Raw genomic sequence first — 26127 nt, forward strand, 5'->3', positions numbered from 1 at the left:
ATAGATTTCATCCAGTAGCTGAATTTGGGGGAGGAAAAGAAAAAGGACCCACACAAAACTTTCCCACTTGAAGACATTTTTATTTTGGTAACGCACCTGAGTCCCTGGCAGGATGGGCCTGTCCTCTGCGGGGGCAGTGGGGTGTTTGGGAGAGGATGGGGGCCCTGCCCTGAGGGGGCAGCTGGGGGATGAGGCAAAGGGCTTTGTGACAGTGATAGGTCACAAAGGGCTTTGTGACACTGATAGGTCACAAAGGGCATCAGAGGATAAATAGGCTGTGCCAGGGGGTTAGGCTGACAAAGTGGTTACTTCTCTCGCTAGGACGGAAGTTCACCACGGCCTCTTGGGGAGATAAAAACCCAGAAGCAGAAGTGAGGTGAGGCGGAGGGGGAGCCTACCGTACCTCTCGACACACTTGAAGAGAGTCAGCCTGGGCTCCAGGCGCCCTACAGCGTCCCCACTGTGATCATCTGTGCCCCTACTCACACCCCGGCCTCTGGGAGACCCTGAGGCAAACGTGGGGGCCTGTGGGGCGGGCTTGGAAGACCTGCCGTAGGGCCGCCTGTGTGACGCAGGAGCATCGCGGCTCGCTCTTCGGCCAGTGAGGCCGAGGGAGGGAAGAGCCAGGGACCCGCCTTAACCGCGCTGCCTGTCGTGATCAAAGACAGCCATGAGTGGGGACTCTCTGCTCCCGTATCACACGGCCCGGAGCAGCACCTGGGTGGACCTGTTCAACACCACCACGGGGAAGCTGCAGCAGCAACTGCACAAGGGCGAATACCACATATTCAAGTACGCAGCAATATTCGAGAGCGACTTCATCCAGGTCACGAAGAGGGGAGAAGCGATTGACGTGCACAACTGGGGCGGCATGGTGACCATGGGCATCACATCCACCAGCCCCGTCCTCCCGCTCCCAGACATCATGCTGCTGGCCCGACGGGCCACCGGCTGTGAAAAGCACGCCGAGCGCAGCCCGGCCACCAAGGGCAAGAGCCACAAGGCTGCAAAGACCTTAGAGCTCACCAGGCTCCTCCCCTTGGAGTTCGTGAGGATCTCCACTCACAATCGTGAGAAACAACAGCTGCGCGTGAAGCTTGCCACTGGCCGCTGCTTCTACCTGCAGCTCTGTCCACCTCTGGACGCGCGGGAAGACCTCTTCGCCGAGTGGGAACAGCTGATTGACCTCCTGCGACCACCAGTGGACAGTGAAAGCAACACCTATGCCGTTCCCGTCTGGGACATGACCTGCGTGCCTGTGTTCGAGGAGGAGGAGGACGGGAGGAGCCCGGCCGTGGAGGATTTCCAAGGAAAGGGGCGTCAGGACCAGGTGAGCGTCAGCAGCCTCCACACGTGCCCTGAGGTGGCCGGGGCCACGTCTGCAGCTTTTGCGGGGGGCGAAGGGATCCAACTGGACTCCCACAAGCCCGATACCATGCCCGATGTGGCCACTGCGAAAGCAAAACCTACTACAGGGCTTGACAAAGCGTCCGCATCGCGGGCAACGACAAAGGTGGAGACAGCAGGGGTGGCAGGAGGCACCGCAGCGGGTGCTTTGAGCTCGGCAGTGATCAAGTCTCCTGCCGCTGAAGAGCAGAGCACGGCCATAGCAGCCACAGCCAGCGACGGGCCTGGAGGAAGCAAAACCAACATAGCCACTGGGGACACTGCCAGAACATCCCTGAGGAGCGGGAAAACGGCCTTGGCAGGTGCTGAGAACAATCCACAGTATGCTTCCAGCACGTCCACCAGCCTCTCCCCAGGGGCCGGCATGACTGTGGTCGGAGCAGAACCTACCAGCAAGACTGTCAAAGGAAGAGCCGACAAGGACGATGACGGGACCCTCGTCTCAAGCTTGCCACAGGAAGGCAAAGTGAGCGAACAGGATGGCAGCTCACAGAGAGTGTCCCAGGCCCACAAGGGAAGAAGGGAGAGGAGGGAGCACTGGGGAGAGGACAGAGCTCTTACAAGCCCCTCGCTCTGCAGTTCCGTGGAAAGCCACCACAAGGCAGCGGGGAGCAAGACAATCCCCAAAGCAGCTGGCCCAGGCTCAGGCGGCCGCAGAGCCACTAGAGATGACCAAAAGGCCAAAGGCCACGGCAGCCCGGGGGGCAGCGAGCAGGGCACTGCTCCCAAAGGCATCAGCCGTGCTCCCATCACCAGTGAGTCCAAGACCTCGCACAGATCGGGCAGGAGCTTATCTCCAGCGCGTTCGGGTCCCACCACCAACATACTCAGCAGGATCCGCTCTTGCTTCAGGAATATGAGAGCCAGACTCACAAAAAAGACAGTGGCCTCGTCACGAAATAAACATGGGAGCATCCTGGCGAAGCCAGTGGAAGGGACCCGAATGGAGGCCATCACAGAGACAGCAGAGAGTGGCCAGGGGCTGGAAATCACTGGTGTGACATCTGAGACCATGGAGCCAGTGACCGTTGAAGCCCATCAATAGGACCTAGAGCTGGGAGCTGCAAAGGGGACCAGGGCTCTGGGAAATACCCCTGGAGAGCCCATTTCAGCTTCCTTACTGCAATTTAAATAAAAAAACATACAGTCTGAGAATGCACGCAGTGTTTTGTCTGAATTTCTAGGTCCCGAAGCACAGCCGTAGCCTCACAGTGGATTCTGGGATGTCAGCTGTGCCACAGTCTGAGACCCAGTGTCCAGGCAAGGGCAGCCCCACCTCACACGCATGCTCAGCGCCAACAGCAGTTGGCTTCCATCTGGCTTCCACTCCTTTCTGGCTTTGCCCCTCAGGGCCATGGCTCAAAGTCAGACTATGGTCTGGGAAGCTCTCCTTCACTAGCCCCCTATTCTTTCTGTTTTTTGTTTGTTTGTTTGTTTTTTGCGGTACGCGGGCCACTCACTGTTGTGGCCTCTCCCGTCACGGAGCACAGGCTCCGGACGAGCAGGCCCAGCGGCCATGGCTCACGGGCCCAGCCGCTCCGCGGCATGTGGGATCTACCAGGACCGGGGCACGAACTCATGTTCCCTGCATCCTCAGGTGGACTCTCAACCACTGCGCCACCAGGGAATCCCCCCTATTCTTTTTATAAACGCTTATTCCCCCTGAAGGTCTGTAAACAGAGCCAGAACAGGACTCATGTCCCCTCGGGCTATTCAGTGGACAGAAATAAGGGCGGCAGTATTAGCTAGCAATCAGAACAGCAAGCACTCTCATCTAGACTTAGCCGTTCCCTGCCCACGTATATACCCTGGAGAAACACACATGTTCTAAGAAACAACTCTGAGAATGTTTAGAGCAAAAATAACTTAACAGCAAAACACGGGAAACAGCCCAAATTTCCATCAGCAGAATTCATACAGCAGGATAGGATGAGATTGGAATATTCAATAGTGAAAAATAAATGAGCTACACACATTAGCATAGATCAACTTCTCATGATTTTTAAAAACATCAAAAGAATGGGATACAGTTCCACTCATGGAACCATTCTGAAACAAGCTCAAACAACAGATTGCATAGGGTACATGTTTAAAACAACGGTAGCTAAAAATGAGGGAAGAGTAAACACAAAATTGAGGACAGTTTTCTCTAGGGTGGAAAGGCTAGGTCAAGGAGGTGGACACAAGGCTGTTAGTGCTGCTGGGAATTGTTCTGTCTCTTAAGCAAGATGGTAGGTACACAGGTGTTGTATTTTTCACATTTTACTAACTCTGAAATCAGGATGGTCCTACAATCACCGTGGCAGTTGTGAGGAAGTTATTGCCAATGCCTTTCTCTTTCTTTCACTTTTATTTATGCACAAAAGTGATGTCAGAAAGGCTTGGCATCTTTAAAGTACCTTTATTTAAGGTAAAGTACAAGAACACTTGTTTGGTTATTAGGAAAAGAAGGAACGATATGCCTATTTTACAGATGAGAACACTGAGGCTCAGAGAAGGTAACCTGCTCCAGTCGCACAATGGGATCTTTGCAGAACAGTGATCCACCAGCCCACTTCTCTATGCAAAGCCCTGTCTGTAGTTTGAGAAGGAAGCAAGCAAACAAGCCCGAGATAGGACCAGCACAAGAACCCGAGGCACCACCATTCTTACCATCATGTTCCAAAACTACAGAGATGAGCATCAATTTTACTAGATTGAGGGGAGGGAGGGGTGGGGGCTGGGAGCCGGTTTTCGAACTTCAGTGAGCTCACAGCTCTTAGCTGGCCTTTTCTCGAGAGCATCCAGTCCACCCTTGAGCTGTGTCTGGCTCCCAGGCTTCTACCTCTAGCCTCTGGCATGACCCGGGCTGTGGCCAGAAACAGGCTCCCACCTGGAATTCCAGCGTTCACTCCTGGAACGTCCAGCGTCCAGTCCTCCTCCAGCCACTAATTCAACTTTTCAATGCCCTGCTCAGAAGGGTTTCTCCACACCAAATCTGCAGGCACTTTTTTCTTCTGGGGCTCCAAAACCAAATCCTTAAACCTCACATGAGGGAGAGTATTTGTTAGGTCAGAGCATCCTTGTTGATTGGACCTCCAGTTTGTGACTTCCACAGACCTCATCACGGGAGGCTGGGGAGAGGTCTCTTCTGTTGGTGGACGGAATGGTGGGCACTTGGTGGGGAGCACTGCTGAGAAAGGGAGCCAGCCCAAGACCTACACATGTGCACTGTTTCCCCTGGCCAAACAAGGTTCCTGACCCCAGAATTAACCCAGAGTTTCCGAGAAGACTAGGAGCTGCAGGGAGCCGCAATTAATGCTTTACTCTCCACCAGCTTTTCCTTGGACCCAAGGAGGAGAAGTTACAAAAAGATCACATCACACTCCTTTGATCTTATGACTTCCACACAGGCAAGTGCAGGGAAACACTAGTCTGAAGGAAGAAAATGCATTAAAAACACGCGCATAGGGACTTCGCTGGTGGCGCAGTGGTTAAGAATCCGCCTGCCGACGCAGGGGATCCGGGTTCGAGCCCTGGTCCAGGAAGATCCCACATGCCACGGAGCAACTAAGCCCGTGCGCCACAACTACCGAGGCCCGCACGCCTAGAGCCCGTGCTCCCCAACAAGAGAAGCCAAAAATAAATAATAAAATAAATTTACAGAAAAAAAAAAAAACAAAAAAACACGTGCATAGCCCTTAGCTGTTTATAAAGTTCTTGAATGTGTGTGCCCCCTTCCGATTCTCACGTCTTTCCATTTTGCAGATAAGCAAACGGAAGTTCAGAGCATTTAAAGGACTGGCTCAAGGTGGCAGGTGATGGTGCAGAGAGGGAGCTACCTCGGTGCAACAACTTTCAGACAGTGTGCCACCCCGGTCCCGCACAGAGGTACACAGATGGTGGAGGAGACAGGACAGCACGAGTAATGATCACAACTCTGAGTGACAAATACAATGAGAGGCGTGTGTTTGGGGACTGGATCTATTCAGAGGAGGGGGTCTGGGGCATGGGAAGGAGTTCTGGGTTAGGGAAGGCTTCACAGGGGAATTGGCACTCACCATCGTCCACGTTTACTGAGATTTTATGAAAGGACAGACTAAGGACCGCCACTGCCAACTCTGCCTTATTCGATACAATTAAACCACGAGCTTAAATGGTTCAAATTGATCCCATCATCTTACATTCCTATAGATTTCATCCAGTAGCTGAATTTGGGGGAGGAAAAGAAAAAGGACCCACACAAAACTTTCCCACTTGAAGACATTTTTATTTTGGTAACGCACCTGAGTCCCTGGCAGGATGGGCCTGTCCTCTGCGGGGGCAGTGGGGTGTTTGGGAGAGGATGGGGGCCCTGCCCTGAGGGGGCAGCTGGGGGATGAGGCAAAGGGCTTTGTGACAGTGATAGGTCACAAAGGGCTTTGTGACACTGATAGGTCACAAAGGGCATCAGAGGATAAATAGGCTGTGCCAGGGGGTTAGGCTGACAAAGTGGTTACTTCTCTCGCTAGGACGGAAGTTCACCACGGCCTCTTGGGGAGATAAAAACCCAGAAGCAGAAGTGAGGTGAGGCGGAGGGGGAGCCTACCGTACCTCTCGACACACTTGAAGAGAGTCAGCCTGGGCTCCAGGCGCCCTACAGCGTCCCCACTGTGATCATCTGTGCCCCTACTCACACCCCGGCCTCTGGGAGACCCTGAGGCAAACGTGGGGGCCTGTGGGGCGGGCTTGGAAGACCTGCCGTAGGGCCGCCTGTGTGACGCAGGAGCATCGCGGCTCGCTCTTCGGCCAGTGAGGCCGAGGGAGGGAAGAGCCAGGGACCCGCCTTAACCGTGCTGCCTGTTGTGATCAAAGACAGCCATGAGTGGGGACTCTCTGCTCCCGTATCACACGGCCCGGAGCAGCACCTGGGTGGACCTGTTCAACACCACCACGGGGAAGCTGCAGCAGCAACTGCACAAGGGCGAATACCACATATTCAAGTACGCAGCAATATTCGAGAGCGACTTCATCCAGGTCACGAAGAGGGGAGAAGCGATTGACGTGCACAACTGGGGCGGCATGGTGACCATGGGCATCACATCCACCAGCCCCGTCCTCCCGCTCCCAGACATCATGCTGCTGGCCCGACGGGCCACCGGCTGTGAAAAGCACGCCGAGCGCAGCCCGGCCACCAAGGGCAAGAGCCACAAGGCTGCAAAGACCTTAGAGCTCACCAGGCTCCTCCCCTTGGAGTTCGTGAGGATCTCCACTCACAATCGTGAGAAACAACAGCTGCACGTGAAGCTTGCCACTGGCCGCTGCTTCTACCTGCAGCTCTGTCCACCTCTGGACGCGCGGGAAGACCTCTTCGCCGAGTGGGAACAGCTGATTGACCTCCTGCGACCACCAGTGGACAGTGAAAGCAACACCTATGCCGTTCCCGTCTGGGACATGACCTGCGTGCCTGTGTTCGAGGAGGAGGAGGACGGGAGGAGCCCGGCCGTGGAGGATTTCCAAGGAAAGGGGCGTCAGGACCAGGTGAGCGTCAGCAGCCTCCACACGTGCCCTGAGGTGGCCAGGGCCACGTCTGCAGCTTTTGCGGGGGGCGAAGGGATCCAACTGGACTCCCACAAGCCCGATACCATGCCCGATGTGGCCACTGCGAAAGCAAAACCTACTACAGGGCTTGACAAAGCGTCCGCATCGCGGGCAACGACAAAGGTGGAGACAGCAGGGGTGGCAGGAGGCACCGCAGCGGGTGCTTTGAGCTCGGCAGTGATCAAGTCTCCTGCCGCTGAAGAGCAGAGCACGGCCATAGCAGCCACAGCCAGCGACGGGCCTGGAGGAAGCAAAACCAACATAGCCACTGGGGACACTGCCAGAACATCCCTGAGGAGCGGGAAAACGGCCTTGGCAGGTGCTGAGAACAATCCACAGTATGCTTCCAGCACGTCCACCAGCCTCTCCCCAGGGGCCGGCATGACTGTGGTCGGAGCAGAACCTACCAGCAAGACTGTCAAAGGAAGAGCCGACAAGGACGATGACGGGACCCTCGTCTCAAGCTTGCCACAGGAAGGCAAAGTGAGCGAACAGGATGGCAGCTCACAGAGAGTGTCCCAGGCCCACAAGGGAAGAAGGGAGAGGAGGGAGCACTGGGGAGAGGACAGAGCTCTTACGAGCCCCTCGCTCTGCAGTTCCGTGGAAAGCCACCACAAGGCAGCGGGGAGCAAGACAATCCCCAAAGCAGCTGGCCCAGGCTCAGGCGGCCGCAGAGCCACTAGAGATGACCAAAAGGCCAAAGGCCACGGCAGCCCGGGGGGCAGCGAGCAGGGCACTGCTCCCAAAGGCATCAGCCGTGCTCCCATCACCAGTGAGTCCAAGACCTCGCACAGATCGGGCAGGAGCTTATCTCCAGCGCGTTCGGGTCCCACCACCAACATACTCAGCAGGATCAGCTCTTGCTTCAGGAATATGAGAGCCAGACTCACAAAAAAGACAGTGGCCTCGTCACGAAATAAACATGGGAGCATCCTGGCGAAGCCAGTGGAAGGGACCCGAATGGAGGCCATCACAGAGACAGCAGAGAGTGGCCAGGGGCTGGAAATCACTGGTGTGACATCTGAGACCATGGAGCCAGTGACCGTTGAAGCCCATCAATAGGACCTAGAGCTGGGAGCTGCAAAGGGGACCAGGGCTCTGGGAAATACCCCTGGAGAGCCCATTTCAGCTTCCTTACTGCAATTTAAATAAAAAAACATACAGTCTGAGAATGCACGCAGTGTTTTGTCTGAAGTTCTAGGTCCCGAAGCACAGCCGTAGCCTCACAGTGGATTCTGGGATGTCAGCTGTGCCACAGTCTGAGACCCAGTGTCCAGGCAAGGGCAGCCCCACCTCACACGCATGCTCAGCGCCAACAGCAGTTGGCTTCCATCTGGCTTCCACTCCTTTCTGGCTTTGCCCCTCAGGGCCATGGCTCAAAGTCAGACTATGGTCTGGGAAGCTCTCCTTCACTAGCCCCCTATTCTTTCTGTTTTTTGTTTGTTTGTTTGTTTTTTGCGGTACGCGGGCCACTCACTGTTGTGGCCTCTCCCGTCATGGAGCACAGGCTCCGGACGAGCAGGCCCAGCGGCCATGGCTCACGGGCCCAGCCGCTCCGCGGCATGTGGGATCTACCAGGACCGGGGCACGAACTCATGTTCCCTGCATCCTCAGGTGGACTCTCAACCACTGCGCCACCAGGGAATCCCCCCTATTCTTTTTATAAACGCTTATTCCCCCTGAAGGTCTGTAAACAGAGCCAGAACAGGACTCATGTCCCCTCGGGCTATTCAGTGGACAGAAATAAGGGCGGCAGTATTAGCTAGCAATCAGAACAGCAAGCACTCTCATCTAGACTTAGCCGTTCCCTGCCCACGTATATACCCTGGAGAAACACACATGTTCTAAGAAACAACTCTGAGAATGTTTAGAGCAAAAATAACTTAACAGCAAAACACGGGAAACAGCCCAAATTTCCATCAGCAGAATTCATACAGCAGGATAGGATGAGATTGGAATATTCAATAGTGAAAAATAAATGAGCTACACACATTAGCATAGATCAACTTCTCATGATTTTTAAAAACATCAAAAGAATGGGATACAGTTCCACTCATGGAACCATTCTGAAACAAGCTCAAACAACAGATTGCATAGGGTACATGTTTAAAACAACGGTAGCTAAAAATGAGGGAAGAGTAAACACAAAATTGAGGACAGTTTTCTCTAGGGTGGAAAGGCTAGGTCAAGGAGGTGGACACAAGGCTGTTAGTGCTGCTGGGAATTGTTCTGTCTCTTAAGCAAGATGGTAGGTACACAGGTGTTGTATTTTTCACATTTTACTAACTCTGAAATCAGGATGGTCCTACAATCACCGTGGCAGTTGTGAGGAAGTTATTGCCAATGCCTTTCTCTTTCTTTCACTTTTATTTATGCACAAAAGTGATGTCAGAAAGGCTTGGCATCTTTAAAGTACCTTTATTTAAGGTAAAGTACAAGAACACTTGTTTGGTTATTAGGAAAAGAAGGAACGATATGCCTATTTTACAGATGAGAACACTGAGGCTCAGAGAAGGTAACCTGCTCCAGTCGCACAATGGGATCTTTGCAGAACAGTGATCCACCAGCCCACTTCTCTATGCAAAGCCCTGTCTGTAGTTTGAGAAGGAAGCAAGCAAACAAGCCCGAGATAGGACCAGCACAAGAACCCGAGGCACCACCATTCTTACCATCATGTTCCAAAACTACAGAGATGAGCATCAATTTTACTAGATTGAGGGGAGGGAGGGGTGGGGGCTGGGAGCCGGTTTGCGAACTTCAGTGAGCTCACAGCTCTTAGCTGGCCTTTTCTCGAGAGCATCCAGTCCACCCTTGAGCTGTGTCTGGCTCCCAGGCTTCTACCTCTAGCCTCTGGCATGACCCGGGCTGCGGCCAGAAACAGGCTCCCACCTGGAATTCCAGCGTTCACTCCTGGAACGTCCAGCGTCCAGTCCTCCTCCAGCCACTAATTCAACTTTTCAATGCCCTGCTCAGAAGGGTTTCTCCACACCAAATCTGCAGGCACTTTTTTCTTCTGGGGCTCCAAAACCAAATCCTTAAACCTCACATGAGGGAGAGTATTTGTTAGGTCAGAGCATCCTTGTTGATTGGACCTCCAGTTTGTGACTTCCACAGACCTCATCACGGGAGGCTGGGGAGAGGTCTCTTCTGTTGGTGGACGGAATGGTGGGCACTTGGTGGGGAGCACTGCTGAGAAAGGGAGCCAGCCCAAGACCTACACATGTGCACTGTTTCCCCTGGCCAAACAAGGTTCCTGACCCCAGAATTAACCCAGAGTTTCCGAGAAGACTAGGAGCTGCAGGGAGCCGCAATTAATGCTTTACTCTCCACCAGCTTTTCCTTGGACCCAAGGAGGAGAAGTTACAAAAAGATCACATCACACTCCTTTGATCTTATGACTTCCACACAGGCAAGTGCAGGGAAACACTAGTCTGAAGGAAGAAAATGCATTAAAAACACGTGCATAGGGACTCCGCTGGTGGCGCAGTGGTTAAGAATCCGCCTGCCGACGCAGGGGACCCGGGTTCGAGCCCTGGTCCAGGAAGATCCCACATGCCATGGAGCAACTAAGCCCGTGCGCCACAACTACCGAGGCCCGCACGCCTAGAGCCCGTGCTCCCCAACAAGAGAAGCCAAAAATAAATAATAAAATAAATTTACAGAAAAAAAAAAACAAAAAAAAAACCACGTGCATAGCCCTTAGCTGTTTATAAAGTTCTTGAATGTGTGTGCCCCCTTCCGATTCTCACGTCTTTCCATTTTGCAGATAAGCAAACGGAAGTTCAGAGCATTTAAAGGACTGGCTCAAGGTGGCAGGTGATGGTGCAGAGAGGGAGCTACCTCGGTGCAACAACTTTCAGACAGTGTGCCACCCCGGTCCCGCACAGAGGTACACAGATGGTGGAGGAGACAGGACAGCACGAGTAATGATCACAACTCTGAGTGACAAATACAATGAGAGGCGTGTGTTTGGGGACTGGATCTATTCAGAGGAGGGGGTCTGGGGCATGGGAAGGAGTTCTGGGTTAGGGAAGGCTTCACAGGGGAATTGGCACTCACCATCGTCCACGTTTACTGAGATTTTATGAAAGGACAGACTAAGGACCGCCACTGCCAACTCTGCCTTATTCGATACAATTAAACCACGAGCTTAAATGGTTCAAATTGATCCCATCATCTTACATTCCTATAGATTTCATCCAGTAGCTGAATTTGGGGGAGGAAAAGAAAAAGGACCCACACAAAACTTTCCCACTTGAAGACATTTTTATTTTGGTAACGCACCTGAGTCCCTGGCAGGATGGGCCTGTCCTCCGCGGGGGCAGTGGGGTGTTTGGGAGAGGATGGGGGCCCTGCCCTGAGGGGGCAGCTGGGGGATGAGGCAAAGGGCTTTGTGACAGTGATAGGTCACAAAGGGCTTTGTGACACTGATAGGTCACAAAGGGCATCAGAGGATAAATAGGCTGTGCCAGGGGGTTAGGCTGACAAAGTGGTTACTTCTCTCGCTAGGACGGAAGTTCACCACGGCCTCTGGGGGAGATAAAAACCCAGAAGCAGAAGTGAGGTGAGGCGGAGGGGGAGCCTACCGTACCTCTCGACACACTTGAAGAGAGTCAGCCTGGGCTCCAGGCGCCCTACAGCGTCCCCACTGTGATCATCTGTGCCCCTACTCACACCCCGGCCTCTGGGAGACCCTGAGGCAAACGTGGGGGCCTGTGGGGCGGGCTTGGAAGACCTGCCGTAGGGCCGCCTGTGTGACGCAGGAGCATCGCGGCTCGCTCTTCGGCCAGTGAGGCCGAGGGAGGGAAGAGCCAGGGACCCGCCTTAACCGCGCTGCCTGTCGTGATCAAAGACAGCCATGAGTGGGGACTCTCTGCTCCCGTATCACACGGCCCGGAGCAGCACCTGGGTGGACCTGTTCAACACCACCACGGGGAAGCTGCAGCAGCAACTGCACAAGGGCGAATACCACATATTCAAGTACGCAGCAATATTCGAGAGCGACTTCATCCAGGTCACGAAGAGGGGAGAAGCGATTGACGTGCACAACTGGGGCGGCATGGTGACCATGGGCATCACATCCACCAGCCCCGTCCTCCCGCTCCCAGACATCATGCTGCTGGCCCGACGGGCCACCGGCTGTGAAAAGCACGCCGAGCGCAGCCCGGCCACCAAGGGCAAGAGCCACAAGGCTGCAAAGACCTTAGAGCTCACCAGGCTCCTCCCCTTGGAGTTCGTGAGGATCTCCACTCACAATCGTGAGAAACAACAGCTGCGCGTGAAGCTTGCCACTGGCCGCTGCTTCTACCTGCAGCTCTGTCCACCTCTGGACGCGCGGGAAGACCTCTTCGCCGAGTGGGAACAGCTGATTGACCTCCTGCGACCACCAGTGGACAGTGAAAGCAACACCTATGCCGTTCCCGTCTGGGACATGACCTGCGTGCCTGTGTTCGAGGAGGAGGAGGACGGGAGGAGCCCGGCCGTGGAGGATTTCCAAGGAAAGGGGCGTCAGGACCAGGTGAGCGTCAGCAGCCTCCACACGTGCCCTGAGGTGGCCGGGGCCACGTCTGCAGCTTTTGCGGGGGGCGAAGGGATCCAACTGGACTCCCACAAGCCCGATACCATGCCCGATGTGGCCACTGCGAAAGCAAAACCTACTACAGGGCTTGACAAAGCGTCCACATCGCGGGCAACGACAAAGGTGGAGACAGCAGGGGTGGCAGGAGGCACCGCAGCGGGTGCTTTGAGCTCGGCAGTGATCAAGTCTCCTGCCGCTGAAGAGCAGAGCACGGCCATAGCAGCCACAGCCAGCGACGGGCCTGGAGGAAGCAAAACCAACATAGCCACTGGGGACACTGCCAGAACATCCCTGAGGAGCGGGAAAACGGCCTTGGCAGGTGCTGAGAACAATCCACAGTATGCTTCCAGCACGTCCACCAGCCTCTCCCCAGGGGCCGGCATGACTGTGGTCGGAGCAGAACCTACCAGCAAGACTGTCAAAGGAAGAGCCGACAAGGACGATGACGGGACCCTCGTCTCAAGCTTGCCACAGGAAGGCAAAGTGAGCGAACAGGATGGCAGCTCACAGAGAGTGTCCCAGGCCCACAAGGGAAGAAGGGAGAGGAGGGAGCACTGGGGAGAGGACAGAGCTCTTACGAGCCCCTCGCTCTGCAGTTCCGTGGAAAGCCACCACAAGGCAGCGGGGAGCAAGACAATCCCCAAAGCAGCTGGCCCAGGCTCAGGCGGCCGCAGAGCCACTAGAGATGACCAAAAGGCCAAAGGCCACGGCAGCCCGGGGGGCAGCGAGCAGGGCACTGCTCCCAAAGGCATCAGCCGTGCTCCCATCACCAGTGAGTCCAAGACCTCGCACAGATCGGGCAGGAGCTTATCTCCAGCGCGTTCGGGTCCCACCACCAACATACTCAGCAGGATCAGCTCTTGCTTCAGGAATATGAGAGCCAGACTCACAAAAAAGACAGTGGCCTCGTCACGAAATAAACATGGGAGCATCCTGGCGAAGCCAGTGGAAGGGACCCGAATGGAGGCCATCACAGAGACAGCAGAGAGTGGCCAGGGGCTGGAAATCACTGGTGTGACATCTGAGACCATGGAGCCAGTGACCGTTGAAGCCCATCAATAGGACCTAGAGCTGGGAGCTGCAAAGGGGACCAGGGCTCTGGGAAATACCCCTGGAGAGCCCATTTCAGCTTCCTTACTGCAATTTAAATAAAAAAACATACAGTCTGAGAATGCACGCAGTGTTTTGTCTGAAGTTCTAGGTCCCGAAGCACAGCCGTAGCCTCACAGTGGATTCTGGGATGTCAGCTGTGCCACAGTCTGAGACCCAGTGTCCAGGCAAGGGCAGCCCCACCTCACACGCATGCTCAGCGCCAACAGCAGTTGGCTTCCATCTGGCTTCCACTCCTTTCTGGCTTTGCCCCTCAGGGCCATGGCTCAAAGTCAGACTATGGTCTGGGAAGCTCTCCTTCACTAGCCCCCTATTCTTTCTGTTTTTTGTTTGTTTGTTTGTTTTTTGCGGTACGCGGGCCACTCACTGTTGTGGCCTCTCCCGTCATGGAGCACAGGCTCCGGACGAGCAGGCCCAGCGGCCATGGCTCACGGGCCCAGCCGCTCCGCGGCATGTGGGATCTACCAGGACCGGGGCACGAACTCATGTTCCCTGCATCCTCAGGTGGACTCTCAACCACTGCGCCACCAGGGAATCCCCCCTATTCTTTTTATAAACGCTTATTCCCCCTGAAGGTCTGTAAACAGAGCCAGAACAGGACTCATGTCCCCTCGGGCTATTCAGTGGACAGAAATAAGGGCGGCAGTATTAGCTAGCAATCAGAACAGCAAGCACTCTCATCTAGACTTAGCCGTTCCCTGCCCACGTATATACCCTGGAGAAACACACATGTTCTAAGAAACAACTCTGAGAATGTTTAGAGCAAAAATAACTTAACAGCAAAACACGGGAAACAGCCCAAATTTCCATCAGCAGAATTCATACAGCAGGATAGGATGAGATTGGAATATTCAATAGTGAAAAATAAATGAGCTACACACATTAGCATAGATCAACTTCTCATGATTTTTAAAAACATCAAAAGAATGGGATACAGTTCCACTCATGGAACCATTCTGAAACAAGCTCAAACAACAGATTGCATAGGGTACATGTTTAAAACAACGGTAGCTAAAAATGAGGGAAGAGTAAACACAAAATTGAGGACAGTTTTCTCTAGGGTGGAAAGGCTAGGTCAAGGAGGTGGACACAAGGCTGTTAGTGCTGCTGGGAATTGTTCTGTCTCTTAAGCAAGATGGTAGGTACACAGGTGTTGTATTTTTCACATTTTACTAACTCTGAAATCAGGATGGTCCTACAATCACCGTGGCAGTTGTGAGGAAGTTATTGCCAATGCCTTTCTCTTTCTTTCACTTTTATTTATGCACAAAAGTGATGTCAGAAAGGCTTGGCATCTTTAAAGTACCTTTATTTAAGGTAAAGTACAAGAACACTTGTTTGGTTATTAGGAAAAGAAGGAACGATATGCCTATTTTACAGATGAGAACACTGAGGCTCAGAGAAGGTAACCTGCTCCAGTCGCACAATGGGATCTTTGCAGAACAGTGATCCACCAGCCCACTTCTCTATGCAAAGCCCTGTCTGTAGTTTGAGAAGGAAGCAAGCAAACAAGCCCGAGATAGGACCAGCACAAGAACCCGAGGCACCACCATTCTTACCATCATGTTCCAAAACTACAGAGATGAGCATCAATTTTACTAGATTGAGGGGAGGGAGGGGTGGGGGCTGGGAGCCGGTTTGCGAACTTCAGTGAGCTCACAGCTCTTAGCTGGCCTTTTCTCGAGAGCATCCAGTCCACCCTTGAGCTGTGTCTGGCTCCCAGGCTTCTACCTCTAGCCTCTGGCATGACCCGGGCTGCGGCCAGAAACAGGCTCCCACCTGGAATTCCAGCGTTCACTCCTGGAACGTCCAGCGTCCAGTCCTCCTCCAGCCACTAATTCAACTTTTCAATGCCCTGCTCAGAAGGGTTTCTCCACACCAAATCTGCAGGCACTTTTTTCTTCTGGGGCTCCAAAACCAAATCCTTAAACCTCACATGAGGGAGAGTATTTGTTAGGTCAGAGCATCCTTGTTGATTGGACCTCCAGTTTGTGACTTCCACAGACCTCATCACGGGAGGCTGGGGAGAGGTCTCTTCTGTTGGTGGACGGAATGGTGGGCACTTGGTGGGGAGCACTGCTGAGAAAGGGAGCCAGCCCAAGACCTACACATGTGCACTGTTTCCCCTGGCCAAACAAGGTTCCTGACCCCAGAATTAACCCAGAGTTTCCGAGAAGACTAGGAGCTGCAGGGAGCCGCAATTAATGCTTTACTCTCCACCAGCTTTTCCTTGGACCCAAGGAGGAGAAGTTACAAAAAGATCACATCACACTCCTTTGATCTTATGACTTCCACACAGGCAAGTGCAGGGAAACACTAGTCTGAAGGAAGAAAATGCATTAAAAACACGTGCATAGGGACTCCGCTGGTGGCGCAGTGGTTAAGAATCCGCCTGCCGACGCAGGGGACCCGGGTTCGAGCCCTGGTCCAGGAAGATCCCACATGCCATGGAGCAACTAAGCCCGTGCGCCACAACTACCGAGGCCCGCACGCCTAGAGCCCGTGCTCCCCAACAAGAGAAGCCAAAAATAAATAATAAAATAAATTTACAGAAAAAAAAAAACAAAAAAAAAACCACGTGCATAGCCCTTAGCTGTTTATAAAGTTCTTGAATGTGTGTGCCCCCTTCCGATTCTCACGTCTTTCCATTTTGCAGATAAGCAAACGGAAGTTCAGAGCATTTAAAGGACTGGCTCAAGGTGGCAGGTGATGGTGCAGAGAGGGAGCTACCTCGGTGCAACAACTTTCAGACAGTGTGCCACCCCGGTCCCGCACAGAGGTACACAGATGGTGGAGGAGACAGGACAGCACGAGTAATGATCACAACTCTGAGTGACAAATACAATGAGAGGCGTGTGTTTGGGGACTGGATCTATTCAGAGGAGGGGGTCTGGGGCATGGGAAGGAGTTCTGGGTTAGGGAAGGCTTCACAGGGGAATTGGCACTCACCATCGTCCACGTTTACTGAGATTTTATGAAAGGACAGACTAAGGACCGCCACTGCCAACTCTGCCTTATTCGATACAATTAAACCACGAGCTTAAATGGTTCAAATTGATCCCATCATCTTACATTCCTATAGATTTCATCCAGTAGCTGAATTTGGGGGAGGAAAAGAAAAAGGACCCACACAAAACTTTCCCACTTGAAGACATTTTTATTTTGGTAACGCACCTGAGTCCCTGGCAGGATGGGCCTGTCCTCCGCGGGGGCAGTGGGGTGTTTGGGAGAGGATGGGGGCCCTGCCCTGAGGGGGCAGCTGGGGGATGAGGCAAAGGGCTTTGTGACAGTGATAGGTCACAAAGGGCTTTGTGACACTGATAGGTCACAAAGGGCATCAGAGGATAAATAGGCTGTGCCAGGGGGTTAGGCTGACAAAGTGGTTACTTCTCTCGCTAGGACGGAAGTTCACCACGGCCTCTTGGGGAGATAAAAACCCAGAAGCAGAAGTGAGGTGAGGCGGAGGGGGAGCCTACCGTACCTCTCGACACACTTGAAGAGAGTCAGCCTGGGCTCCAGGCGCCCTACAGCGTCCCCACTGTGATCATCTGTGCCCCTACTCACACCCCGGCCTCTGGGAGACCCTGAGGCAAACGTGGGGGCCTGTGGGGCGGGCTTGGAAGACCTGCCGTAGGGCCGCCTGTGTGACGCAGGAGCATCGCGGCTCGCTCTTCGGCCAGTGAGGCCGAGGGAGGGAAGAGCCAGGGACCCGCCTTAACCGCGCTGCCTGTCGTGATCAAAGACAGCCATGAGTGGGGACTCTCTGCTCCCGTATCACACGGCCCGGAGCAGCACCTGGGTGGACCTGTTCAACACCACCACGGGGAAGCTGCAGCAGCAACTGCACAAGGGCGAATACCACATATTCAAGTACGCAGCAATATTCGAGAGCGACTTCATCCAGGTCACGAAGAGGGGAGAAGCGATTGACGTGCACAACTGGGGCGGCATGGTGACCATGGGCATCACATCCACCAGCCCCGTCCTCCCGCTCCCAGACATCATGCTGCTGGCCCGACGGGCCACCGGCTGTGAAAAGCACGCCGAGCGCAGCCCGGCCACCAAGGGCAAGAGCCACAAGGCTGCAAAGACCTTAGAGCTCACCAGGCTCCTCCCCTTGGAGTTCGTGAGGATCTCCACTCACAATCGTGAGAAACAACAGCTGCGCGTGAAGCTTGCCACTGGCCGCTGCTTCTACCTGCAGCTGTGTCCCCCTCTGGACGCGCGGGAAGACCTCTTCGCCGAGTGGGAACAGCTGATTGACCTCCTGCGACCACCAGTGGACAGTGAAAGCAACACCTATGCCGTTCCCGTCTGGGACATGACCTGCGTGCCTGTGTTCGAGGAGGAGGAGGACGGGAGGAGCCCGGCCGTGGAGGATTTCCAAGGAAAGGGGCGTCAGGACCAGGTGAGCGTCAGCAGCCTCCACACGTGCCCTGAGGTGGCCGGGGCCACGTCTGCAGCTTTTGCGGGGGGCGAAGGGATCCAACTGGACTCCCACAAGCCCGATACCATGCCCGATGTGGCCACTGCGAAAGCAAAACCTACTACAGGGCTTGACAAAGCGTCCGCATCGCGGGCAACGACAAAGGTGGAGACAGCAGGGGTGGCAGGAGGCACCGCAGCGGGTGCTTTGAGCTCGGCAGTGATCAAGTCTCCTGCCGCTGAAGAGCAGAGCACGGCCATAGCAGCCACAGCCAGCGACGGGCCTGGAGGAAGCAAAACCAACATAGCCACTGGGGACACTGCCAGAACATCCCTGAGGAGCGGGAAAACGGCCTTGGCAGGTGCTGAGAACAATCCACAGTATGCTTCCAGCACGTCCACCAGCCTCTCCCCAGGGGCCGGCATGACTGTGGTCGGAGCAGAACCTACCAGCAAGACTGTCAAAGGAAGAGCCGACAAGGACGATGACGGGACCCTCGTCTCAAGCTTGCCACAGGAAGGCAAAGTGAGCGAACAGGATGGCAGCTCACAGAGAGTGTCCCAGGCCCACAAGGGAAGAAGGGAGAGGAGGGAGCACTGGGGAGAGGACAGAGCTCTTACGAGCCCCTCGCTCTGCAGTTCCGTGGAAAGCCACCACAAGGCAGCGGGGAGCAAGACAATCCCCAAAGCAGCTGGCCCAGGCTCAGGCGGCCGCAGAGCCACTAGAGATGACCAAAAGGCCAAAGGCCACGGCAGCCCGGGGGGCAGCGAGCAGGGCACTGCTCCCAAAGGCATCAGCCGTGCTCCCATCACCAGTGAGTCCAAGACCTCGCACAGATCGGGCAGGAGCTTATCTCCAGCGCGTTCGGGTCCCACCACCAACATACTCAGCAGGATCAGCTCTTGCTTCAGGAATATGAGAGCCAGACTCACAAAAAAGACAGTGGCCTCGTCACGAAATAAACATGGGAGCATCCTGGCGAAGCCAGTGGAAGGGACCCGAATGGAGGCCATCACAGAGACAGCAGAGAGTGGCCAGGGGCTGGAAATCACTGGTGTGACATCTGAGACCATGGAGCCAGTGACCGTTGAAGCCCATCAATAGGACCTAGAGCTGGGAGCTGCAAAGGGGACCAGGGCTCTGGGAAATACCCCTGGAGAGCCCATTTCAGCTTCCTTACTGCAATTTAAATAAAAAAACATACAGTCTGAGAATGCACGCAGTGTTTTGTCTGAATTTCTAGGTCCCGAAGCACAGCCGTAGCCTCACAGTGGATTCTGGGATGTCAGCTGTGCCACAGTCTGAGACCCAGTGTCCAGGCAAGGGCAGCCCCACCTCACACGCATGCTCAGCGCCAACAGCAGTTGGCTTCCATCTGGCTTCCACTCCTTTCTGGCTTTGCCCCTCAGGGCCATGGCTCAAAGTCAGACTATGGTCTGGGAAGCTCTCCTTCACTAGCCCCCTATTCTTTCTGTTTTTTGTTTGTTTGTTTGTTTTTTGCGGTACGCGGGCCACTCACTGTTGTGGCCTCTCCCGTCACGGAGCACAGGCTCCGGACGAGCAGGCCCAGCGGCCATGGCTCACGGGCCCAGCCGCTCCGCGGCATGTGGGATCTACCAGGACCGGGGCACGAACTCATGTTCCCTGCATCCTCAGGTGGACTCTCAACCACTGCGCCACCAGGGAATCCCCCCTATTCTTTTTATAAACGCTTATTCCCCCTGAAGGTCTGTAAACAGAGCCAGAACAGGACTCATGTCCCCTCGGGCTATTCAGTGGACAGAAATAAGGGCGGCAGTATTAGCTAGCAATCAGAACAGCAAGCACTCTCATCTAGACTTAGCCGTTCCCTGCCCACGTATATACCCTGGAGAAACACACATGTTCTAAGAAACAACTCTGAGAATGTTTAGAGCAAAAATAACTTAACAGCAAAACACGGGAAACAGCCCAAATTTCCATCAGCAGAATTCATACAGCAGGATAGGATGAGATTGGAATATTCAATAGTGAAAAATAAATGAGCTACACACATTAGCATAGATCAACTTCTCATGATTTTTAAAAACATCAAAAGAATGGGATACAGTTCCACTCATGGAACCATTCTGAAACAAGCTCAAACAACAGATTGCATAGGGTACATGTTTAAAACAACGGTAGCTAAAAATGAGGGAAGAGTAAACACAAAATTGAGGACAGTTTTCTCTAGGGTGGAAAGGCTAGGTCAAGGAGGTGGACACAAGGCTGTTAGTGCTGCTGGGAATTGTTCTGTCTCTTAAGCAAGATGGTAGGTACACAGGTGTTGTATTTTTCACATTTTACTAACTCTGAAATCAGGATGGTCCTACAATCACCGTGGCAGTTGTGAGGAAGTTATTGCCAATGCCTTTCTCTTTCTTTCACTTTTATTTATGGACAAAAGTGATGTCAGAAAGGCTTGGCATCTTTAAAGTACCTTTATTTAAGGTAAAGTACAAGAACACTTGTTTGGTTATTAGGAAAAGAAGGAACGATATGCCTATTTTACAGATGAGAACACTGAGGCTCAGAGAAGGTAACCTGCTCCAGTCGCACAATGGGATCTTTGCAGAACAGTGATCCACCAGCCCACTTCTCTATGCAAAGCCCTGTCTGTAGTTTGAGAAGGAAGCAAGCAAACAAGCCCGAGATAGGACCAGCACAAGAACCCGAGGCACCACCATTCTTACCATCATGTTCCAAAACTACAGAGATGAGCATCAATTTTACTAGATTGAGGGGAGGGAGGGGTGGGGGCTGGGAGCCGGTTTGCGAACTTCAGTGAGCTCACAGCTCTTAGCTGGCCTTTTCTCGAGAGCATCCAGTCCACCCTTGAGCTGTGTCTGGCTCCCAGGCTTCTACCTCTAGCCTCTGGCATGACCCGGGCTGCGGCCAGAAACAGGCTCCCACCTGGAATTCCAGCGTTCACTCCTGGAACGTCCAGCGTCCAGTCCTCCTCCAGCCACTAATTCAACTTTTCAATGCCCTGCTCAGAAGGGTTTCTCCACACCAAATCTGCAGGCACTTTTTTCTTCTGGGGCTCCAAAACCAAATCCTTAAACCTCACATGAGGGAGAGTATTTGTTAGGTCAGAGCATCCTTGTTGATTGGACCTCCAGTTTGTGACTTCCACAGACCTCATCACGGGAGGCTGGGGAGAGGTCTCTTCTGTTGGTGGACGGAATGGTGGGCACTTGGTGGGGAGCACTGCTGAGAAAGGGAGCCAGCCCAAGACCTACACATGTGCACTGTTTCCCCTGGCCAAACAAGGTTCCTGACCCCAGAATTAACCCAGAGTTTCCGAGAAGACTAGGAGCTGCAGGGAGCCGCAATTAATGCTTTACTCTCCACCAGCTTTTCCTTGGACCCAAGGAGGAGAAGTTACAAAAAGATCACATCACACTCCTTTGATCTTATGACTTCCACACAGGCAAGTGCAGGGAAACACTAGTCTGAAGGAAGAAAATGCATTAAAAACACGTGCATAGGGACTTCGCTGGTGGCGCAGTGGTTAAGAATCCGCCTGCCGACGCAGGGGACCCGGGTTCGAGCCCTGGTCCAGGAAGATCCCACATGCCACGGAGCAACTAAGCCCGTGCGCCACAACTACCGAGGCCCGCACGCCTAGAGCCCGTGCTCCCCAACAAGAGAAGCCAAAAATAAATAATAAAATAAATTTACAGAAAAAAAAAACAAAAAAAACCCACGTGCATAGCCCTTAGCTGTTTATAAAGTTCTTGAATGTGTGTGCCCCCTTCCGATTCTCACGTCTTTCCATTTTGCAGATAAGCAAACGGAAGTTCAGAGCATTTAAAGGACTGGCTCAAGGTGGCAGGTGATGGTGCAGAGAGGGAGCTACCTCGGTGCAACAACTTTCAGACAGTGTGCCACCCCGGTCCCGCACAGAGGTACACAGATGGTGGAGGAGACAGGACAGCACGAGTAATGATCACAACTCTGAGTGACAAATACAATGAGAGGCGTGTGTTTGGGGACTGGATCTATTCAGAGGAGGGGGTCTGGGGCATGGGAAGGAGTTCTGGGTTAGGGAAGGCTTCACAGGGGAATTGGCACTCACCATCGTCCACGTTTACTGAGATTTTATGAAAGGACAGACTAAGGACCGCCACTGCCAACTCTGCCTTATTCGATACAATTAAACCACGAGCTTAAATGGTTCAAATTGATCCCATCATCTTACATTCCTATAGATTTCATCCAGTAGCTGAATTTGGGGGAGGAAAAGAAAAAGGACCCACACAAAACTTTCCCACTTGAAGACATTTTTATTTTGGTAACGCACCTGAGTCCCTGGCAGGATGGGCCTGTCCTCCGCGGGGGCAGTGGGGTGTTTGGGAGAGGATGGGGGCCCTGCCCTGAGGGGGCAGCTGGGGGATGAGGCAAAGGGCTTTGTGACAGTGATAGGTCACAAAGGGCTTTGTGACACTGATAGGTCACAAAGGGCATCAGAGGATAAATAGGCTGTGCCAGGGGGTTAGGCTGACAAAGTGGTTACTTCTCTCGCTAGGACGGAAGTTCACCACGGCCTCTTGGGGAGATAAAAACCCAGAAGCAGAAGTGAGGTGAGGCGGAGGGGGAGCCTACCGTACCTCTCGACACACTTGAAGAGAGTCAGCCTGGGCTCCAGGCGCCCTACAGCGTCCCCACTGTGATCATCTGTGCCCCTACTCACACCCCGGCCTCTGGGAGACCCTGAGGCAAACGTGGGGGCCTGTGGGGCGGGCTTGGAAGACCTGCCGTAGGGCCGCCTGTGTGACGCAGGAGCATCGCGGCTCGCTCTTCGGCCAGTGAGGCCGAGGGAGGGAAGAGCCAGGGACCCGCCTTAACCGCGCTGCCTGTCGTGATCAAAGACAGCCATGAGTGGGGACTCTCTGCTCCCGTATCACACGGCCCGGAGCAGCACCTGGGTGGACCTGTTCAACACCACCACGGGGAAGCTGCAGCAGCAACTGCACAAGGGCGAATACCACATATTCAAGTACGCAGCAATATTCGAGAGCGACTTCATCCAGGTCACGAAGAGGGGAGAAGCGATTGACGTGCACAACTGGGGCGGCATGGTGACCATGGGCATCACATCCACCAGCCCCGTCCTCCCGCTCCCAGACATCATGCTGCTGGCCCGACGGGCCACCGGCTGTGAAAAGCACGCCGAGCGCAGCCCGGCCACCAAGGGCAAGAGCCACAAGGCTGCAAAGACCTTAGAGCTCACCAGGCTCCTTCCCTTGGAGTTCGTGAGGATCTCCACTCACAATCGTGAGAAACAACAGCTGCGCGTGAAGCTTGCCACTGGCCGCTGCTTCTACCTGCAGCTCTGTCCACCTCTGGACGCGCGGGAAGACCTCTTCGCCGAGTGGGAACAGCTGATTGACCTCCTGCGACCACCAGTGGACAGTGAAAGCAACACCTATGCCGTTCCCGTCTGGGACATGACCTGCGTGCCTGTGTTCGAGGAGGAGGAGGACGGGAGGAGCCCGGCCGTGGAGGATTTCCAAGGAAAGGGGCGTCAGGACCAGGTGAGCGTCAGCAGCCTCCACACGTGCCCTGAGGTGGCCGGGGCCACGTCTGCAGCTTTTGCGGGGGGCGAAGGGATCCAACTGGACTCCCACAAGCCCGATACCATGCCCGATGTGGCCACTGCGAAAGCAAAACCTACTACAGGGCTTGACAAAGCGTCCGCATCGCGGGCAACGACAAAGGTGGAGACAGCAGGGGTGGCAGGAGGCACCGCAGCGGGTGCTTTGAGCTCGGCAGTGATCAAGTCTCCTGCCGCTGAAGAGCAGAGCACGGCCATAGCAGCCACAGCCAGCGACGGGCCTGGAGGAAGCAAAACCAACATAGCCACTGGGGACACTGCCAGAACATCCCTGAGGAGCGGGAAAACGGCCTTGGCAGGTGCTGAGAACAATCCACAGTATGCTTCCAGCACGTCCACCAGCCTCTCCCCAGGGGCCGGCATGACTGTGGTCGGAGCAGAACCTACCAGCAAGACTGTCAAAGGAAGAGCCGACAAGGACGATGACGGGACCCTCGTCTCAAGCTTGCCACAGGAAGGCAAAGTGAGCGAACAGGATGGCAGCTCACAGAGAGTGTCCCAGGCCCACAAGGGAAGAAGGGAGAGGAGGGAGCACTGGGGAGAGGACAGAGCTCTTACGAGCCCCTCGCTCTGCAGTTCCGTGGAAAGCCACCACAAGGCAGCGGGGAGCAAGACAATCCCCAAAGCAGCTGGCCCAGGCTCAGGCGGCCGCAGAGCCACTAGAGATGACCAAAAGGCCAAAGGCCACGGCAGCCCGGGGGGCAGCGAGCAGGGCACTGCTCCCAAAGGCATCAGCCGTGCTCCCATCACCAGTGAGTCCAAGACCTCGCACAGATCGGGCAGGAGCTTATCTCCAGCGCGTTCGGGTCCCACCACCAACATACTCAGCAGGATCAGCTCTTGCTTCAGGAATATGAGAGCCAGACTCACAAAAAAGACAGTGGCCTCGTCACGAAATAAACATGGGAGCATCCTGGCGAAGCCAGTGGAAGGGACCCGAATGGAGGCCATCACAGAGACAGCAGAGAGTGGCCAGGGGCTGGAAATCACTGGTGTGACATCTGAGACCATGGAGCCAGTGACCGTTGAAGCCCATCAATAGGACCTAGAGCTGGGAGCTGCAAAGGGGACCAGGGCTCTGGGAAATACCCCTGGAGAGCCCATTTCAGCTTCCTTACTGCAATTTAAATAAAAAAACATACAGTCTGAGAATGCACGCAGTGTTTTGTCTGAAGTTCTAGGTCCCGAAGCACAGCCGTAGCCTCACAGTGGATTCTGGGATGTCAGCTGTGCCACAGTCTGAGACCCAGTGTCCAGGCAAGGGCAGCCCCACCTCACACGCATGCTCAGCGCCAACAGCAGTTGGCTTCCATCTGGCTTCCACTCCTTTCTGGCTTTGCCCCTCAGGGCCATGGCTCAAAGTCAGACTATGGTCTGGGAAGCTCTCCTTCACTAGCCCCCTATTCTTTCTGTTTTTTGTTTGTTTGTTTGTTTTTTGCGGTACGCGGGCCACTCACTGTTGTGGCCTCTCCCGTCACGGAGCACAGGCTCCGGACGAGCAGGCCCAGCGGCCATGGCTCACGGGCCCAGCCGCTCCGCGGCATGTGGGATCTACCAGGACCGGGGCACGAACTCATGTTCCCTGCATCCTCAGGTGGACTCTCAACCACTGCGCCACCAGGGAATCCCCCCTATTCTTTTTATAAACGCTTATTCCCCCTGAAGGTCTGTAAACAGAGCCAGAACAGGACTCATGTCCCCTCGGGCTATTCAGTGGACAGAAATAAGGGCGGCAGTATTAGCTAGCAATCAGAACAGCAAGCACTCTCATCTAGACTTAGCCGTTCCCTGCCCACGTATATACCCTGGAGAAACACACATGTTCTAAGAAACAACTCTGAGAATGTTTAGAGCAAAAATAACTTAACAGCAAAACACGGGAAACAGCCCAAATTTCCATCAGCAGAATTCATACAGCAGGATAGGATGAGATTGGAATATTCAATAGTGAAAAATAAATGAGCTACACACATTAGCATAGATCAACTTCTCATGATTTTTAAAAACATCAAAAGAATGGGATACAGTTCCACTCATGGAACCATTCTGAAACAAGCTCAAACAACAGATTGCATAGGGTACATGTTTAAAACAACGGTAGCTAAAAATGAGGGAAGAGTAAACACAAAATTGAGGACAGTTTTCTCTAGGGTGGAAAGGCTAGGTCAAGGAGGTGGACACAAGGCTGTTAGTGCTGCTGGGAATTGTTCTGTCTCTTAAGCAAGATGGTAGGTACACAGGTGTTGTATTTTTCACATTTTACTAACTCTGAAATCAGGATGGTCCTACAATCACCGTGGCAGTTGTGAGGAAGTTATTGCCAATGCCTTTCTCTTTCTTTCACTTTTATTTATGCACAAAAGTGATGTCAGAAAGGCTTGGCATCTTTAAAGTACCTTTATTTAAGGT

The 26127-nt window shown here is 53.9% G+C and overlaps 1 protein-coding gene across 1 annotated transcript; it reads left to right on the forward strand.

Annotated features, from left to right (window-relative positions):
• Nucleotides 1-11824: 11824 nt before the first annotated feature.
• On the forward strand, nucleotides 11825-12636 carry LOC307065792 (Golgi-associated RAB2 interactor protein 4-like; the record flags this gene model as incomplete). The annotated part of the gene is made up of 2 exons (XM_079722744.1): nucleotides 11825-12579; nucleotides 12630-12636. The coding sequence occupies 2 exons, from the start codon at nucleotides 11825-11827 to the stop codon at nucleotides 12634-12636; spliced, it is 762 nt and encodes a 253-aa protein (XP_079578870.1).
• Between the last annotated feature and the right edge of the window lie 13491 nt (nucleotides 12637-26127).

The sequence above is a fragment of the Hyperoodon ampullatus genome (genome assembly GCF_949752795.1).
Source record: "Hyperoodon ampullatus genome assembly, chromosome: 2".
NCBI classification, from domain to species: domain Eukaryota; kingdom Metazoa; phylum Chordata; class Mammalia; order Artiodactyla; family Ziphiidae; genus Hyperoodon; species Hyperoodon ampullatus.